At 47.3% G+C, this 20,115-nt stretch overlaps 1 protein-coding gene across 2 annotated transcripts; it reads left to right on the top strand.

Annotated features, from left to right (window-relative positions):
• The first annotated feature begins 2,787 nt into the window (after positions 1–2,787).
• si:ch211-106h4.4 (MAM and LDL-receptor class A domain-containing protein 1) lies at positions 2,788–18,845 on the top strand. 2 transcript variants are annotated; one of them, XM_029115896.2, is made up of 35 exons: positions 2,788–2,825; positions 3,960–4,079; positions 4,243–4,397; positions 4,657–4,746; positions 4,856–4,946; positions 5,286–5,405; positions 5,542–5,644; positions 5,759–5,909; positions 6,110–6,329; positions 6,468–6,591; positions 7,097–7,226; positions 7,320–7,398; positions 7,814–7,975; positions 8,075–8,200; positions 8,297–8,512; positions 9,160–9,279; positions 9,402–9,563; positions 9,883–9,974; positions 10,143–10,310; positions 10,452–10,788; positions 11,157–11,250; positions 11,736–11,892; positions 12,256–12,361; positions 12,558–12,701; positions 12,945–13,132; positions 13,820–13,985; positions 14,202–14,420; positions 14,733–14,911; positions 15,213–15,450; positions 15,737–15,896; positions 15,968–16,079; positions 17,125–17,245; positions 17,451–17,547; positions 17,672–17,729; positions 18,466–18,845. In XM_029115896.2, exons 1-35 carry the CDS (start codon positions 2,804–2,806, stop codon positions 18,538–18,540), a joined length of 4,902 nt encoding a protein of 1,633 aa, XP_028971729.2. In that variant the 5' UTR covers positions 2,788–2,803; the 3' UTR covers positions 18,541–18,845. The 2 variants fall into 2 exon arrangements, with proteins under 2 accessions (XP_028971729.2, XP_034144996.1); XM_034289105.1 differs by lacking the exons at positions 15,737–15,896; positions 15,968–16,079; positions 17,125–17,245; ... (1 more) ...; positions 17,672–17,729; positions 18,466–18,845 and having other exon boundaries at positions 15,196–15,315.
• The last annotated feature ends 1,270 nt before the right edge of the window (positions 18,846–20,115 follow it).

Raw genomic sequence — 20,115 nt, 5'->3', positions numbered from 1 at the left:
GCTACTACAACCATAACTAGCAGCAGTATCAGGATTAATAACTAGTACTAATTGAGCTACCGCTACTATGGCTACATTACTACTTTCTAATACAGATACACCAAATACTATGACTACTAATACTACTACATCTTCTCTTACTACTAATACTCCTAATAGTACTACTACTAATGCTCCTGCTACAACAACTACTACTACAGCTCCTATTACTGCTATTACTACTACTACTACTGCTCCTATTACTACTGTTACTACTACTACTATTACAACTACTACTACAGCTGCTATTACTGCTGCTGCTACTACTACTACTACTACTACCACAGCTCCTATTACTACTAATAGTATTAACACTACCATTACTGTTAATCAACAACCACTGAATGTACATTCATTTGGCCTCAGCCGTAGTGTTTCGATTTAAAACGTTTGGCACTGTTTCACGGCTAAACACGTTTCCTCACTGAACCGTCTCTTAATTGAGTGATTTAATAGCTCATATCAGGTATGAGACGTAATGTTTTAACTGAATGAGCAACATGAATAACCCACCAGTGAAAGATAAGGACTCAAGGCATGTTGCCGCTACGGACGGGAGATATAACCGCCGTCACGTACCTCGTTGACATTGTCACAGAGTCCACCCTGGCCACTGATATCAGGTTGGGATGTTTCCGCAGCATAATTAGGTTTGCTTTGTACAGCCAGTTGACCCTGGGAAGTGCTGAGGGGTGCAGTCTGCAATCTGGTTCTCCGGTTCTGTAGTTAAGTCACCTGGTGAAAGAGACCAATCCCGGGTCTGAAGGGAAAACTGTCAGTCAGCAACCTGGCAACCGTTGCTTGCCAACAACTGCTCCTCGCGAAACTAGTGTGTAAGTCCCCTGCTCTAATGGATGTGTGTTTTCAGGGCAGGTTGGAGTAAAGTCAAACTCGTTTTGGAACTCGGGTTCAACGGCCAAATTCATTTGTCATATTTTGAGTGTATTAGCACACAGAGAATAATCTTAGGAGAACTGGAAGATATCCAAGGCCCTAAACCAGAGCTGAACAGTATTGCCCTCTATTGGGAATAGGGTATGAATTCTCCAGAACTGGGATAACCTGATGACACTGTCCTTACCGTCCACTCTGTTACTTTTATCAAGCCTTGTATATGTTGTAGCATAAGTATTGTCAAGACTTTGGCAATGTGTTTTCGGATTGATAGGTCATCTTCGAGGCTGTGGCTGGAGATGGCCATGACGGGGACATTGCCATTGATGACCTCACTCTTCTAAACGGGCCGTGTCCACCCGACGGTGAGTAACAGGCAGAGGACATGATCGGTAAAAACAGGAAATAGAAAACGTATTCTGATTTGAGTGTGTGTGTGTGTGTGCGCGTTCTGCAGGGTTCTGTGACTTCGAGATGGACTACTGTGGCTGGCTGAACAGTCCCCCAAACAGGACAGGAGTGGACTGGGACTGGTGGTCTGGGTCAAGTGGAGGGAGGTTCTCTCCAACAGTGGACCATACCACCAACTCTGGCCAGGGTACGCTCCCAGTCCTAAAGACCTTATATTGATCACACTTGTTATTTTCCTTTACTTTTTGTTGTGTATTTCAAGTTTTACATGTTGGAACTTTTCACCCTGCAATTTGACCTAGATAATATATTTCTTTTTTTTATGTACATAATGATTCACATTTTCGTTTGCTGGAGTAATATTTTCCAGTTTGGAAACAGAACTTCAAAAAGAAAATGTCATTTTTTTATCTAAATATTCTGTTTGTCATGGTTGTGCTCTCCAGGCCACTACATCATCTTCTTGATTAATATGTGGCATCCCTCTGGCATGGCGACCGCCCAGCTGCAGAGTGAGCCAATGGAGGCTGTGGAGAAAGCATGTGTGGAGTTCTGGTACTTCATGGATATGTGGAGCAGCTCAAGTGAGTACAGCCTCCACTGGGTCCTAAGTAGTTGTAAAGTATTTGTAAGTTGTAATGTTAGTCTAATGTAGTAATAAATGGTAAAGGCTGTATCTCAAAACACTAAAACATGTATTGTACCATAACAAGTGATAATTTGGAGTTGGATCGCACCCCCAGGCCCTCTGGAGCTGGCAGTCTATGTGAATGAGATGGGCGTCCTACGCTCCATATGGAGCAGATTTGGAAGGCTTGAACCAATCTGGCATCTAGCCATGGTGGACTACAACACCACGGGACTACACCAGGTTGGACAAACCTCAACCAATGACACAGACTGGTTGTAATAACCCAGACTGGCTGTAATAATGCAGACTGGTTGTAATAATGCAGACTGGTTGTAATAACGCAGACTGGCTGTAATAACGCAGACTGGCTACAATAACGCAGACTGGTTTTAATAACGCAGACTGGTCGTAATAACGCAGACTGGTCGTAATAACGCAGACTGGCTGTAATAACACAGACTGGTTATAATAACCCAGACTGGTTGTAACAATGCAGACTGGTTGTAATAACACAGACTGTTTGTAATAACCCAGACTGGTTGTAATAACCCAGACTGGTTGTAATAACACAGACTGGCTGTAATAACGCAGACTGGCTGTAATAACGCAGATTGGTCTTTTAAGTGAGTCAGTCTGCCTACAAATGTGCCTGCCCTCATCCACTCTATGTACTGGTTGCAGATTGTATTTGCCACCAACCGTTCCAAAACGGATGAGGGAGGCATTGCCCTGGATGATATCCACATCAGGATGGGCCAGACCTGTGCAGAGCTGGTCTCTACTACCCCAGCCCCCACCCCAGCCCCCACCACCCCCCAAGCCTCTCCGATGGACTGTAACTTTGAACTTGGTAAGGCACAGGCAGCTCATGGCAACTCTGATGGTCACTGACAAGCCAATAGCCATAGGGGTTGGCGACACAGCACAAACGGGTCTGGATCTAGGCTAAATATACTGTTTTTCCTCTTTTTGTGGTGTTATTTAACTGAAATTATAATTGATTGGATTTTTATTTATTTTTTTACATGGATCATGAATTCAGGTCTCCCTACAAAATGTTCCTTGGGGTTCAAGTCCAGGCTTTGGCTGTATACCATACCCATACCATAACCATACCCATACCATACCCATGCAATACCCATACCCATACCATAACCATACCCTAACCCATACCATACCCATAAAATACCCATACCATAACCATACCCATACCATATCCATACCCATACCATAACCATACCCATACCATAAACATACCCATACCCATAACATAAAACCAATGGTTGTCTTTCTGGCAGGTTCTCCCATCTCTGCATGGAAACTCTAAAGCTGTTTGAGTCACCATTGGGTTTTTCTTCACCTCCCTGACCAAGGTCATTCTGTCCTGACCACTTAGTTTAGCTGGATTGTCAGCTCTAAGAAGAGTATTGGTGGTTGAAAACGTCTTCCATTTCACAATGATGAAGCTCACTGTGCTCCTGTCAATGCTTTAGCAATGTTTTATAACCTTCCTCATATCTACGCCTTGACACAATTCTATCTCTGAGGTCTACGGAGAGTTCCTTGGACTTAATGGCTTTATATTTGCTCTGACATGTACTTTGAAATGTTAGACCATATATAGGCAGGTGTGTGCCTTTCCAAATCAACTGAATTTGCCACAGGAGGGGTAAATTCACTCTGTAATTTTGATGTATTGAATCTAGATCGATGGCAAAAGTGCACTAAATCTTGGGAAAGTGAATGGGTCTGAAGACTTTTCCAAGGCACAGGATTTTCAGTGCCGCCTTATTTAATATGAAAGAATTACAGTAGACCTGAAGGATAATTCTTCTGCCTGATTTGCATTAAGGAGGAGTGGCATTGAGTAGACGTAAAGCCTAGAATTTAGCTTTATGGGGGAAGCAGTAAAGTGGAAGCAATACAAGATAAGACGAGAACGATAAGAACGTACGATTAAACTGTTCTTGTCCTTCACCGTCAGGCCTGTGTAACTGGGTTCAGAAGACAGACGAGGCCTTCGACTGGGTCCGGTCCCAAGGTCTGCAGGTGAACCATCAATGGAATGGACCCCTATACGACCACACAGTGGGAAATGACCAAGGTACTGACGTCAAAACGGACCTACATAAGGGGTGACCTCAACATAACCATGAAGCTGTTAAAGATTTCACATGCAGTGAATGTGGTAGTGGTTTGCAGCCGTTATCTATTACCTGTTCTTCTCTCCTTCTCGTTGTGTGCGTACATGTCTGTGTGTGGTTCAGGTTATTACATGGTGGTGAATATGTCTGGCAGTGTGGACGAAGAGACCGCGGTCATCTCTGTTCCTGTTACGGTCAATACCACAGACATCTGTGTCGGATTCTGGTATTACATGTTGGGACCGTCTGTGTCCAGCCTGGACCTCATAGTAGAAATGGTACTCAAGTAGAAACTTGAGGAGGAGCCCGACTCCTCTTACTCCTAATCCTTCTAATTTAATTACACAGCATGCTTAATAGTCCCGATATAGAAACTAAGCAGAAAAAAATTGAAAAGCAAAGACCACCACTGACTTAATATAACATGGTGGTAATAACATCATAACGTCGTACTTTCGTTATCAGTTTCAAACTTCCACCACAAGAGAGATTCAAATGAAACCTTAACATGTACAAACATGGATACTTTCTTGGCAGAAATCGTCAAGACGTGTGATTTGGACTCGACAAGGCAGCCAAGATTCAGAGTGGATGAACGCACAGGTTAGCGTAGCAGATACACGGGAGGTAAGGAGGACACAGGAACATAGAAACACACACTCATACACACACGCACGCACGCACGCACGCACGCACACACATTAATAGTGTAAATGACATTTCATCTGTTTACCAGGTCCAGTTCTCAGCCAGTAGGAAAACTTCTGGAAGTGGGTTTATAGCCATTGATGATGTCACAGTCAAGGAAGGAGCCTGCAAAGATCTAAGTAAGAGATGCTGAGGGTCTATTTGACTCTATAAACGCACTGCCCTTTATAACTGCCTTTTAATCACTTTGTGTGTGGTTGTTATTATTGTTTAGTAAAATACTGCAGGTTGTATATAAATACATATAACCTGCAGTATTTGGGGTCACTTAGAAATGTCCTTGTTTTCCATTGAAACGATACCTTCAGGCAGCCATCGGGAAATTAGCATTCAGGATTCGAACCACACCTTTTATTAGAGTCTATAACAAACCCCTCAGTAGATGTCATCGCCAAATTGAGACTGCGGATATTTTATGAGAGAGAATGAGTTAACAGGGGGATCTGTCTTTGTCCCAGATCCCTGTGGATTTGAGAACTCCTGGTGTAACTTTGAAGTAGACATGAGTCACAAGGGGCGCTGGGAGAACCGGAGAGGGACAATGGACCGACCAGACCACACCTACAAAACGGAGAACGGTGAGGGTTACCGGGGGAACATTTTAACAGGCCTCCGGAACGCTGGTCATTCAAAGTGAAAGTTTAGTTGCCAATGTAATTTGTTTATCCAGTCTGTTAGTATCACTGCTATTGATATTCCCTCTCTTTCCTACAGGGTTCTACATGACCGTCTTGTCACCAGGCCCAGAACAGACGTCAGTGGCTCAGCTGTTTTCTCCAGAGATTAGCGCTTCCACAGGGATGTGTGTTCGCTTCTGGTAAGCTCAGTCCCTGTCTGGTCTGGGTTTGTGTGTGGATGTGTGTGTGTCTCTGTTAGTACTTTCCCCTGCCTTAGCTCCAGTCTTCACTCGCCTACCCCACACCTCTTGAAGGTACCGTCTGCCTGTTGGTTCTACTGAGAGTCTGTCAGCACACGTCCTGTGGAGTGGAGAGCAGGGCCCGGCTCTGTGGCAGCGCTCTGGAGCTCCCTCTACAGGCTGGGAGGTGGCAGAACTTACCGTGTCCGCACCCAACTCCTTTAAGGTCGGCCCACCAAGTGAGCTACCCAACACTGTTCACCTGTTAATGCCCTAGACAGAACCAGTGATAAAGATGGATCTGATTCTAGTCACGTCAGTAATCAGGGATTCCTCACTGGAAAGAGAAATGGGAAGTGACTGATGGGGGTGTCTTTCAACTACACACTCACACAAATACCTCCCCCACCTCCCCCACATTCTCAGGTGGTGTTCAGAGCAGAGCACGCTCCAGGCTCAGTTTCCACGGTGCAGATTGATGATGTGTCAATCAGGGCAGGACCGTGTTCTCCTGTGGGCAGCTGTGACTTTGAGTCCGGCCAGTGTACCTGGGTCAACGAGGCCCAGCCAGACGGACATGACTGGGTACAGGCAGACGGACGCTTCCAGGGCCCGGCCACAGACCACACCACTCAGACAGCAGAGGGTATGGACCAGCACCACGGGAACGCAGATGAAACCAGGTTCTAAAACCAGGTTCAAACACGCCAGAAGAAGCTGAAGTTATCTTGATTGTCTTATGATGACGTCTTATGTGATCTCTTGTGATCTGTTCTGCTACCAGGGAGGTTCTTACTGAGCCCGGCCCAGTCCCAGAACCAGAGCAGCCGGGCTGTGGTGGTCTCAGAGTGGATCCAGTTCAAGATTAAATCCACCTGCCTCACCGTCTGGTACTACATGCATGGCAGGTCAGAACCTTGACTTACAGGGACTTTACTTTTCTAAGAAGGAAGTTCTCTTGGGTTCTGTTGGGGGGTTAAAACATAACAGAAGGAACATCCTTCCAGCTGAGACCTATAGAGACATGACCAGTACTACTGGGATATCAGGAGACATTTAACCTTAAACAGGGGCTTTGTATCAGTACAGTTCTTTAAGGTAATAGAATGTGATAAATAAGGTCCTAAATGACCGACCAGGTAAAATAAAGGAGTAGACATTACTATATTAATGATCTGACCGACCAGGTAAAATAAAGGAGTAGACATTCCTCTACTATATTAATGATCTGACCTACCAGGTAAAATAAAGGAGTAGACATTCCTCTACTATATTAATGATCTGACCGACCAGGTAAAATAAAGGAGTAGACATTCCTCTACTATATTAATGATCTGACCCACCTGGTCAAATAAAGCAGTAGATAGTCCTCTACTATAGCAATCTTCTGCTTATATAACCTTTATTGTACAGGAACTCTGGGACCCTGCGACTGTTTGCTCGCTCAGGCCCAACAGAGCAGGAGTTACTGTTTCAGACCCAGTCTGGTCAATCCAACTGGACCCTTTTCTCTGGTGCTGTGCAGAAGTCCGGACCATTCCAGGTACAGCCAGTGACTGGTTCTTTGTTCTGTAAGTAGATGATCCACTTGTCCTCCACAGCTGAGTAAACTCTGTCTCTCATCCTGTCTGTCCAGGTGCTGGTAGAGGCGGAGTCTAGTGACAGTGGATTCATTGCTGTTGATGACATCATTATGACACCAGGGCTTTGTCCAGGTACAGTAAATATTAGGGCACATTGTAGCTCTGTGTAGTTGTTGTAATGGGATATTAACAAATCAGACCCACAAGTCTTAATGTCCCTCAACCTGTTCCCTGACCCTTATCCTCTGTCCCCCTTTACACCTGTTTCTGTCCCTCTGTTCCATGTCCCCTTCTCCTCTGTCTCTCTATTCCATGTCCCCTTCTCCTCTGTCCCTCTATTCCATGTCCCCTTCTCATCTGTCCCTCTATTCCATGTCCCCCTCTCCTCTGTCCCTCTATTCCATGTACCCTTCTCCTCTGTCCCTCTGTTCCATGTCCCCCTCTCCTCTGTCCCTCTATTCCATGTCCCCCTATCCTCTGTTCCTCTATTCCATGTCCCCTCTCCCCTGTCCCTCTATTCCATGTCCTCTCTCCTCTGTCCCTACAGATAACAGCACTGACAGGGGCTTTTTGGGGTGTTCATTTGAAAATGGGACCTGTGAGTGGGAGGATATCAGTGTGGGCCAGTTTACATGGCAGAGGGACAGGAATGGGACTGCTACAAAAAATACAGGCCCTTCAGTAGACCACACCCTGGGCACTGAGCTGGGTAAGACACACACACACACACACACAAGAACACACAGCCACATGTACACACACACCACCCCTGTAGTTCAGTACCTCTGCCTGTCCTGTGTCCCTCCAGGTTGGTACATGCTGGTTGAGTCCAGCCGCGGGGACGTGAATGACTTTGCCAAACTGCAAAGTCCCTTCATGAAGCAGGCCAGTGCTGAGTGTCTGCTGGAGTTCTACTACCACATGAATGGAAAAGGTAAGGTACTGTGTGTGTGTGTGTGTGTGTGCACAGTATGTGTGTCAGTGTGAGTGCGTGGTTGTGGTCATTCCTACAGTACATGTGTGTGCTCAGGTATAAGGGAGCTCAGGGTTCTCCTCCAGGAGGGATCCAGGACCACTCCTCTTTGGTGGCGGTCAGGTGACCAGGGGGACGCGTGGCGTCGGGGGGAGGTGAAGGTGGGTCGGACCCCCCAGGTGTTCAGCCTGTTCTTCCAGGCCACAAGGACCTCCAGTCAGCTAGGAGACATCGCCATCGACGACATCCTCTTCCTCAACTGTACTCTTCCTGGTGAGCAGCAGATACAGACTGACTGTAGAAGGGGGTTGTGTTACTGGTGTTGTAGAAAGGGGTTGTGTTACTGGTGCTGTAGAAGGGGGTTGTGTTACTGGTGTTGTAGAAGGGGGTTGTGTTACTGGTGTTGTAGAAAGGGGTTGTGTTACTGGTGTTGTAGAAGGGGGTTGTGTTACTGGTGTTGTAGAAGGGGGTTGTGTTACTGGTGTTGTAGAAAGGGGTTGTGTTACTGGTGTTGTAGAAGGGGGTTGTGTTACTGGTGTTGTAGAAGGGGGTTGTGTTACTGGTGTTGTAGAAGGGGGTTGTGTTGCTGGTGTTGTAGGAGAAGGAAAGTTATTAGAGGTAAATTGTAGGAGGGGTAATATACAGAACCACTAGAAGTCTATTACAGCAAAGTAGAGGTTTCGCATTCATCTGATGATATGTACTAATTAGTCATTGCACATTTTCCTTAATATATTCGCTACTAGTAACATCTCTACTACTGGGAGAAAAGGGAAATCTGCAGGGGGCCTGGGTGCTGAGTATTTAAGATACTCTTTGAAGTTCTTTTGAAAAATAGGATCTAGATTGAATGTCACATTGCTTCAGTGCTGATTTGAAGTAGGTTTAGTGAGTCTTTGCTGAATGATGTTCTCTGACAGAGGCTCAAGACTCCTGTCCGGCTGGTTTGTTCACCTGTTCTAACCGTGTGTGTGTGGAGCCAAATCGAGTTTGTGACTTCACCGATGACTGTGGGGATGGAACAGACGAGGATGGCTGTGGTGAGTGACATGGACAGGCTGAGCGGGGAAACATCCGTTCAGAATTGGTTCAAGTAAAATAACAAAGTAGTCATGTTGTTTAGTTGAGCCTGAGACCTCCCGACATTCTTTGTGTATCCCAGAGAAGTGGGGATTTGCAGGGCATTGTAGCTTCGAGGAGGGCCTGTGTTCCTGGGGAGAGAGTGAGGTGGACACCCCCGCAGGCGACTGGACCCTCCAGAACGGAGAGGCTGCCTGGCCCAATCACGGACCCCCGAGGGACCACACCAAAAACAACAGAGCTGGTAGGAACCCGTCTAACTGGAGTGGGGATGACGTTACAGAGGGATGAGGAGCTGGGGTGACTTTGTGGTTGGATCAGGAGTTCGGATGATGTTGTAGATGGATCGGGGGTTGAAGAATTGCCCCATGGCCATCCCCCTAGTCTCACAGACATCTAGATTAGCAGCACTCATGAACCTTATTAATGTAATTGCTTTGGATATGAGCCTGTTCTTTAAAATAGGACAGTGTTTACTACAGTCTGAGATAGAGACAGGCTGGTCTTTATAATAGTGACAGAGTGGTCTTCATAATAGTGACAGGGTGTTCTTTGTATTTCAGGTCACTATGTAGTTCCTGGAAGCCACCTGACTGAGAAAGGCCAGACATCAGAGATCCTCTCCAGAACTCTGCTACCCAGCTCCAACTGCACTGTGAGTCACTCTGGATTCACAACTAGTATGCCAACCACTATGAGTAGGTCCGCAATGTACATGTGTGTTGTCTCTATCCATCTCTATGCACCAACAGCAGTTCTCTCTCTTCCTCCAGCCAGTCCGAGGGTCCATCGGTAAGATGTTGCTCTCTGTCTCCCTCTACAGGTGAGGTTCTACTACTACAGTCAGGATGAGCAGACAGCCAGTCTGAGTGTGAGACTGAGAACAGACCACACTGGGATGTTTGACAAGCTGTTGTGGATGAGAGATTCACCACAGGACTACAGCTGGCACAGGGCAGAGGTCATACTGTCCTCAACGGTCAACAGCAAGGTCAGAGAGTTCAGCCTATATCCATACACACACTTATTGTGTATGTTATGTGGGCAATATAAAGAGCTGTCTTAATTTGATCTTTTCCAGCTTCTTAATTCATTGTGTTTGTGTGTTGTGTTCATGTTGTGTGTGTTTCAGGTTGTGTTCCAGTATGAGAGAGGAGAAGAGCCTAAACGTCTTGTTGCAGTTGATGACGTTTCCTTCTCCAAGCAGTGTGTCCACGACCTTAGCAACAGCCAGCTGCCAATCAAACCTTCCTCCTCAGTTGCCCCCACTACTTTGGCCACTCCCACTTCCTCAGGCCTTCCCACAACTGAAACCACACCCACTTCCTCTGTACCTCCCACCACCAGTCCCTGTACATTTGAACGTGACCTGTGTCAGTGGAGGGACACCAGCCACGGGGCTAACAGGTGGCAGAGACAGGAAGCCAGTGGACAGACAGTGCCAGAGACTGACCACACGACTGGCACAGGTACTACATTGACCATACACTGTCTATACACTGTCTAAACACTGACCATACACTGTCTATACACTGACCATACACTGCCTATACACTGTCTATACACTGACCATACACTTGCTATACAGTCTATACACTGACCATACACTGACTATATACCGAACATAAACTGACCATACACTGACCCTATACTGACTTTACACATGACTATATACTGTCATGACCTACAGTGACCATAAACGTTAATATACTCTGACTATTAAGTGACTTTACCCTGCCTAGTATGCATTGATCAACAAGAGTAGCACTTTTAACAGAGACTTTAAGGTGCAGATTGCACCTCTTCCTCTTTTCACCTCCCTTTGCTTTGTATGCAGGCAACTACATGGCAGTGAATTTCAGCCAGTCCCAAATGGAGGCTCGTCTTCAGAGTCCTGCACCCCCATCCCCGTCCCCCTACTGCCAGATTCTGTGAGTGACAGGAGGGACAGCCAGTAGGCTGATGCCACTAAGCACCATGTGATGTCTACAGTACCTGTGGATTTTATTTACCTCTGTTTTATTCTATTATTTTATATTATAGCATGTAATATATGCCATTATCTCTCTCTCTCTCTTCCTCCCTCACTCTTCCTCCCTCCCTCCCTCCCTCTTCCTCCCTCCCTCCCTCCCTCCCTCACTCTTCCTCCCTCCCTCCCTCCCTCCCTCACTCTTCCTCCCTCCCTCACTCTTCCTCCCTCCCTCCCTCACTCTCCCTCCCTCCCTCACTCTTCCTCCCTCCCTCCCTCCCTCCCTCCCTCCCTCCCTCACTCTTCCTCCCTCCCTCCCTCCCTCCCTCCCTCACTCTTCCTCCCTCCCTCCCTCCCTCTCTTACTCTCCCTCCCTCCCCCTTCCTCACTCTTCCTCCCTCCCTCCCTCTCTCACTCTTCCTCCCTCTCTCTCCCGCTGCCTCACAGGTTCCACTTTCAGATGCGTGGCAAGACTGTAGGATCTCTGAGTGTTCTTCTTCAGGAGGTTGAGGGCAGAGAGAGAGAACTGTGGTCCCGCACGCTCCCCACTGCCCCCCAGTGGAGGCCAGAGCACCTGCCTCTGGGCCAGCTGCTGCCCTACCAGGTCTGTTTGTGAAACATGTCGGACTACTTCCTTGTTGGTCAGGTCTACTTCATTTCAGACACTCTGTGTCTCAGTGGGCTTTTCCTTCTTGAGTTAATAACAGAGACGCACCAGTTCCTAGCCTTTATTGATATGACCCCACTGGACTTTGCTTTGGACTGGCTTGGTCGTTATAATGGGCTCAGACACCACATGCTTAGATCCGGGAGTTTGTACGGGAATGTTACCTGGAGACAAAGGAATCCTAACCGGAATCGTCTAGGGCAGAGAATATTCCGATGTTCTTCCTCAGTTGAGCAGGGAAACCCTGTGGCCCCCCGTCATGCTAGTGGACTGAACCAGTGCAACCTTCTGCCCTGTTAGGTGGTGTTCAGTAGCCGGACTGGGAACAGCGTCTCAGCTGAACGCTGTGCTGTAGCTCTGGACGACATCTCTTTCCTCAACTGTGACTCTTCCTACCAGCCACCAGGTACAGTAGGAGAGGACCGTATCAGCAGAACAAGATGATCTAGGGATCAGTTTTAGCCTGTTTGACGATGAGGAAAATACATCTACATAGACGAAAGAGGACCTGGCCCTGGATCAGCACTCTGACACACTTTACGATCTGCACCCTGGCTGGCATCGTGTCATTGTGGTCACTGCTTTTACTTTTCTGTCTGCAGCCCTGTCGGCTTTCGGCTGTTCCTTTGAGGAGGACCTGTGTGGTTGGGTGCAGGGGGCAGAGGAGGAGCAGGACTGGCTGAGGAGGTCTGGTCCCACGGACACCCCCAACACCGGGCCGGCTGGGGACCACACTACCAGCAGGGGTCAGTCAGTCCCACAGTGTCGTCACACCACCAGTCAGTTCACCACTGTATGTCATCGCCGGGAACCTGTTGCCAGAACTATGGGGCAGGCTGGCTGATTTTGACAGTTAGAAGCGACTGTAAACGTCACCATTTATGCGGTTGAACAGCCGGTCGTGTTCAAAACACGGACTGCTCCAACATACTGCGTAATCCCAGTGTTTATAAACCTCCATGATAATCAGTGTGTTCTTTAACTCCTAGGTTATTACCTATACATCGAAAGCTCTGCCCCCAGCACAGTGGGTAGCGTGGCTCAGCTTAAGTCCCTGCTGTTGCCCCCTGCAGGGGCCCAGGGGTACTGCCTGTCATTCTGGTACCACATGTTCGGGCCAACAGTAGGATCACTCAGCATGGTGCTACACACCACACAGTCGCGGGTCGGAACACCAGTAAGAGCAGCCTCCGGATCAGAAACTCAGCCTACCGTCTACCTTCATTCAACCCTAGTCTAAATTATTTATCGGTGATATCTGACCCTAACCCTTAACCTAACTCCTCTATATGCAATATCTGACCCTAACCCTTTACCTTGCTGATCTATCTGTAATATCTGACCCTAACCCTTTACCTTGCTGATCTATCTCTAATATCTGACCCTAACCCTTTACCTTGCTGATCTATCTGTAATATCTGACCCTAACCCTTTACCTTGCTGATCTATCTCTAATATCTGACCCTAACCCTTTACCTTGCTGATCTATCTCTAATATCTGACCCTAACCCTTTACCTTGCTGATTTATCTGTAATATCTGGCCCTAACCCTTTACCTTGCGGATCTATCTGTAATATCTGACCCTAACCCTTTACCTTGCTGATTTATCTGTAATATCTGACCTCAATCCTTTACCTAAATCATCTACGGTAATTTATCTAGGTACAGTAAAATGTCCCTACCTGCCGACTAAATTCATTAGAAAAATTTACTTTTGAATGTCTTCAATGTCCTGTGCTCAGCGGGCAAGTATTTACCCAGATCTAATATCCGACTTTAACCCTCTAGCTGAGAGATCTGTAGAAAGTATCTGCCTCCAGGTCGGTGATTAGTGAGTCAACATGCTCCTCTGCTCCTCTGTAGATGTGGCACCGTGCCCACACTCAAGGGGATGAGTGGCGGTTGGCTCAGAGTCACGTGACCTCACCGGAAGTCCACCAGGTGGTGCTGGAGGCCTCGGTGGGCGGGGAGGCGGGCGACATAGCCATCGATGACATCGCTTTCACCGCAGGGGCCTGCACCCCCTCGGGTAACCCCCGTCATAACCCCCGCGTGACGAAAACGTTTCATTCTGCATTCCTACCTGCCCCCCTTACCCTGCCTTCCTATTTGTTGGTTTTCTGTGACTTTTTGTATAGGTTGATATATACGCTCATTCATTTAGAAGTACAGTATACGTGTGGTTTGAATATTCAACTCCATTTTGATACGTGTTTGGGTATGTATTTCACCCCCCCCCCCCCAGACCTGTGTGACTTTGAGGAGGGAAACTGTAACTGGCTGCAGGAGACGGATGACGACGCCGACTGGGTCAGGGGGTCCGGATCCGCCTCTCACCCTAACACCGGTCCAGACCACGACCACACCACCAACACCGCCTCGGGACATTACTTCCATCTGCCCTGGTCAGGGGGTGGTCAGTCTGGAGACACAGCCAGGATGGCCTCGCCGCTGTTCCACGCAGGTGACTGAGATACTCGGAGACACATTTCTTTGCCCTTGTGCACCAGCTGTTTGCGTCCCTTTTCGGAATTGAAAGGTTATAGGTAGGGGCGTGAACGGGGCGCCTGGTATGCAAAAACCAAGTGGGCTCCGTGACTCAAGGCGCTGTGAGTTTTGTGACTCAACATTTCAGATCTGAACTTAAATGATCCAGTCGCAGAGCACGTGTGAAATGAATGACGGACATCAACGTTTGCCCGGTTAGCGTGTTCGTGGAGCGTTCAATGCAGAGCAGATCCCGTTCAATCGTGAATATGTTCTGCGTGGGTTCTAGGTAAAGGGGCGTGTCTGCAGCTGTGGTTCCACATGTTCGGCCGGGACGCGGGGACACTGAATGTGTACCAGCGGGCTGAGAAAGGGAACAAAATCCTGCTGCTGTCCCACTCTGGAGACCAGGGGGCTCTGTGGAGGTTTGCCCAGGCAACGCTGCAGCTTGGTGAGGAGGACTACAGAGTGAGTCCTAGGCCAGACAAAACACACACACACACGCACTCGCACGTCCTGTGAATAGCCCGGGCTATCAAATCCAATCAAGTTGCAGTGGAATAGATTTTCAGTCCCACAGATCTTTGTCTTGTTATATTACAGTAGCAAACATCCCGGTAAAAGGGCTTTATAAATAAATACGTATGATTGATTTGAGTGAAAAAACATCCACTTCAGAGGGTAACTTAGTAGCTGCCTGAAGACCCATGTGCTGTGTATAGTGGTGGTTTTGAATCTCCTGGTTCCCACAGCTGTTCTGCTGCTTCAGGTCGTTGTGGAGGGGGTGATGGGGAGCAGCCCGGAGGGGGACATGGCCTTCGATGATGTCCTGGTGACCCGCCAGCCCTGCCCTCCACCCGGAGACTGTGATTTCGAGGCCGGCCTGTGTGGCTGGACAAACGTGGCAAGGGCAGGGGTGGATGAGGGAGACTGGCTGAGGGGCAGAGGGGCCTCTCCAAACCCCAACACTGGCCCCAGTGTGGACCATACCACCAACTCGTCCCTGGGTGAGGGTGGGCTGTGTTCAGGGGGGCAGCATGTAGCAAACTGTTTTCAAAATGTGAACGAAACAGTGTTTCATAAATGTGTTTAAATGTTTTTAATTCAGAGAGATGCAACGCTGAGTGATTTCAGTGAATGCTTGAAGCAGACTCGACATACCAAATCTTTGTTTTCATACTAAACGCTATTTGGCCTTGATATTTGGAATATTTTGTGATCAGCTAAAAAAACGAATAAGTATTTTTTTATGGTGTACCTACTTTCAAACTGACCTGGTCTTTTGTCCCTCAGGTTACTACCTGTATGTGGACAGTTCTGTGGGCCAATGGGGAGACAGGTCCATTCTGTTGGGCGAAGTACTGCAGCCGAACAGCAGGGGGCACTGCCTGACTTTCTGGTTTCACATGTACGGTCCTCACATCGGGACCCTCAACGTCCAGAGCAACAGCAGGTAGGTGGCGCCTCGTTGTCCCTGGACGGGTGGTCGGGCGGATGAACTGACCGGTCCTTCGTTGTCCGCAGGAAGCCGCATGCTAACGGAGGTGCAGTGGAAGTCTTATGGAGCGAATCGGGCAGTCAGGGGGACATGTGGCACCAGGGCAGCGTATATGTGGACTACACAGAGGCATTCTGGGTAAGGTGGCTGCAGTAATGGCCCAATGCTCCGTCACTATACCAGTAATGCACCTTTTAGGGAGCTTATGAAATTCTAAAGTCTTCTGGTCAACATTTATTTGGTTTGCAGTTGTACAAAATGATTTATATATAGATGTTTATAGTAAATAAACTATATATATTTCCCCCTATAAAAATTAAGTAACCCTACTAGACAAAGATTGTCCCAGTTTAACATTTCCTGGGCAATCAAATATTCTACAGGCAGTGCATCCTGTGTCATGAACCTCAGTTCCCAGGTTTTCATTACAACAGACAGACTAGACTTTATAGTAACGTGGGTCGGCCGTGTCTCTAACATTACTGTATCAGTGTGGGATTATGGGGCCGTGTCTCTAACATTACTGTATCAGTGTGGGATTATGGGGCCGTGTCTCTAACATTACTGTATCAGTGTGGGATTATGGGGCCATGTCTCTAACATTACTGTATCAGTGTGGGATTATGGGGCCATGTCACTAACATTACTGTATCAGTGTGGGATTATGGGGCCGTGTCACTAACATTACTGTATCAGTGTGGGATTATGGGGCCGTGTCACTAACATTACTGTATCAGTGTGGAATTATTGGGCCATGTCACTAAAATTACTGTATCAGTGTGGGATTATGGGGCTGTGTCACTAACATTACTGTATCAGTGTGGGATTATTGGGCCATGTCACTAACATTACTGTATCAGTGTGGGATTATGGGGCCGTGTCACTAACATTACTGTATCAGTGTGGGATTATTGGGCCATGTCACTAACATTACTGTATCAGTGTGGGATTATGGGGCCGTGTCACTAACATTACTGTATCAGTGTGGGATTATTGGGCCATGTCACTAACATTACTGTATCAGTGTGGGATTATGGGGCCGTGTCACTAACATTACTGTATCAGTGTGGGATTATTGGGCCATGTCACTAACATTACTGTATCAGTGTGGGATTATGGGGCTGTGTCATTAACATTTCTGTATCTGTGTGGGATTATGGGCTATGTCCGGTTCCCTCCACAGTTTGAATTCATTCACCAGAGAGGCCGAGCTCCTGGGGGAGACGTGGCCCTAGATGACATCACCATCCACCCCGGTCACTGTTCCAACACCGTGCCCACAGATGCTCCATCTACTACAGACAGTAAGGCTGTGATGTCATACCACACCTAAATTGACTGCAAAGTACTTGACGGACTGACTGACTGGCTGGGACTGTACTGACTGACTCCCTGGCTGGGACTAGCCTGACTGACTGACTGGGACTGAACTTTCTGACTGCCTGGAACCAGGAGCTGTGACAGACTAGGTCAATGGTCAACCTTTGCAATGTGGTCCTGTGCCTGTAGATGCGGTGTACGCGTTGTTGGGAGTGGCTCTCCTTCTACTGACGGTTGTTGCCATCGTCGCCGTTCTCTATGTACTGCAACAGAGACGCTCCATCACGTATGTCAAGATGATAGTAACAATGTCAAACACCATATCTGATTATCCTAATTCGATGTTTCAGATGATATCTGTTTAAGAAAGTGGTAGAAATACAGTGTTTCACTGATGTCTCTGCACACAGCAGGTCTGAACATCGGGAAACTGTTTCCGTTTTCAGTCTTCATGATTGTAAAATAAATGTAAGTATTGATACATCAATAAGTTTACATTATGAGCAGCTCATAGACCAAACAGTTATTCTTCCTCTCTACCACCCCTCTACACCACGCCCCTCTACCACCCCTCTATACCACCCCTCTCTACCACGCCCCTCTACCACCCCTCTATACCACCCCTCTCTACCACGCCCCTCTACCACCCCTCTATACAACCACTCTATACCACCCCTCTCTACCACCCCTCTACCACCCCTCTCTACCACCCCTCTACCACTCCTCTATACCACCCCTCTATACCACCCCTCTATACCACGCCTCTAAACCACCCCTCTATACCACCCCTCTATACCACGCCTCTAAACCACCCCTCTCCACCACCCCTCTCTACCACACCCCTCTACCACCCCTCTATACCACACCTCTAAACCACCCCTCTATACCACCCCTCTACCACTCCTCTATACCACCCCTCTATACCACCCCTCTATACCACGCCTCTAAACCACCCCTCTCCACCACCCCTCTATACCACGCCTCTAAACCACCCCTCTCCACCACCCCTCTCTACCACGCCCCTCTACCACCCCTCTATACCACGCCTCTATACCACCCCTCTATACCACGCCTCTAAAACACCCCTCTCCACCACCCCTCTCCACTAGCCCTCTCCACTAGCCCTCTCACCAGTATGTTTATAAGCCACTGGCCTCATGTCGTCTATTGTAAGTTACCTAAAGATACAGACTTTGATTTCTAGGGTGCAGAAGACCGAAATGGATCTGATCTGTCATTCTCCAACAACTTATACGAATCCTCTTCAGACAAAGATTGAGGAGTCATCCTAAATAGTAAAAATTTTTAAATAAAACATAACTGTTCTCATGACTTTCTTTTGTGCACTCTGAATTTGCATGACATTACATCCAATGACCAACCTCAGTCTGAGCCCTTTGTCCAATCCAGCACGGTGCCAGGTTTTATCCCATTACCCATTAGAGGGCTGAACAGGGGGTCATGGACAGGGGGCCACAACACAGGCTTCAGAGACTATGAATATGTGGAAACCTTCCATAGTGCGAGCAATGCACTGGACTGCCCTATTATGTTGTTTTTTTCACACGGACGTAACACAGTGAATTTCCACGAGCTGACAGTCGAAACATAATCCTGATGACGCGCTGAATAGCCACGACTGTACTTCCTGAAGACTCAGAAACATCCTGATGACGCGCTGAATAGCCACGACTGTACTTCCCCCTGTGAATGTATTCCAGGAATTAAATAACATTTTACACCAAAGATTCTGAAATGTTTTGTCCAACACCACAATGTAAAATAAAGAAATAAAAAAGATGATGTAATGAAGGGACAATGTTAACATTTAACAAACCCTTTGGCATTGACCACTGAGGAAGGTTCTTCATCAAAAGTTCTTTAAGGAACGATAAAAATTAGTTCTTTGAAATACTCATATTTCCCCCTTAGAAATGTTAGGGGTACCCACACAGTTTCAGGGATGAAACCTGAAAGGATCCTCCAATTTCTGCAGGACCGTGTAAGCGGAGCCGGCTAAGAAGAGCAAATGTCTCTTACTGAGTCCATGCGTCCGTGCCTGACTGAGTGACGACTCCTTGTTAAATAGCGTTGTGGTTAGAGACGCGGACTATGGAACAACAAGTCATGCGTTTGACTCCTGCAATAGTCAGAATCTGAATCAGCTTCAGATTGACAGACTGGCTACCCCTTGTTAAATAAGTGTAGTGGTTAGAGAAGCTGACTTGTAAATTATAGGTCTTGAGTTTGTATCTCCTCGCAGGCGAAGAGAAATATGCATTATGAATTATTCCGTATTGGTCAAAAACTTTGCTAGCTGAAACTGTATACGGTTTTATTGCGACTGTTTCTGACAAGGAATAGTTTATCTTCAGTCTCGATAGAAATTGCTCAATTCTTATGATTATTCCTAGGAAGTTAGTAGATACTATCAATCAATCAAATGTATTTATAAAGCCCTTTTTACATCAACAGATGTCACAAAGTGCTTTTACAAAACACCCGGCCTTAAACCCCAAGGAGCAAACAACAGTAGTGTTGAATTTCAGTGGCTAGGAAAAACTCCCTAAGAAGGCCGAGCCAGGTACTCCGCAGATGTGGGCCAGGACCTCATGCCCTCCTATGCTCCAAACAGGAGAAGACTGGGAAAAATCTGAAAATGCATTTCTCATATCAACAAGGATTTATAGTGGAGAAGGAGAACTGACCCTACTCCCCCAGCACAATAATATAGCAGCGTAAGACCTTGGGACTGAGACAGTAGATACTAGTAAGCCTATTACTGGCTAATAAGCTGTTAAAACGGCCAGTGGCAAAAGCAATACAATTCACAGACGCTATTTGGGTTGGAGGT

This window comes from Esox lucius, chromosome 3 (genome assembly GCF_011004845.1).
Source record: "Esox lucius isolate fEsoLuc1 chromosome 3, fEsoLuc1.pri, whole genome shotgun sequence".
Taxonomy (NCBI): Eukaryota; Metazoa; Chordata; class Actinopteri; order Esociformes; family Esocidae; genus Esox; species Esox lucius.
Note: the sequence above shows the minus strand (reverse complement) of the source record. Positions and strands in the feature narration are given on the sequence as shown.

What these genes read in the sequence shown, in the direction of transcription:
- si:ch211-106h4.4 (XM_029115896.2), top strand. Translation starts at nt 2,804, where the DNA reads ATGGACTGTAACTTTGAACTTG. An exon ending in TGGTACTACATGCATGGCAG is followed by an intron (nt 6,592 to 7,096) that starts GTCAGAACCTTG and finishes TTTATTGTACAG; the next exon opens with GAACTCTGGGACCCTGCGAC. An exon ending in TCCCCCTACTGCCAGATTCT is followed by an intron (nt 11,251 to 11,735) that starts GTGAGTGACAGG and finishes GCTGCCTCACAG; the next exon opens with GTTCCACTTTCAGATGCGTG.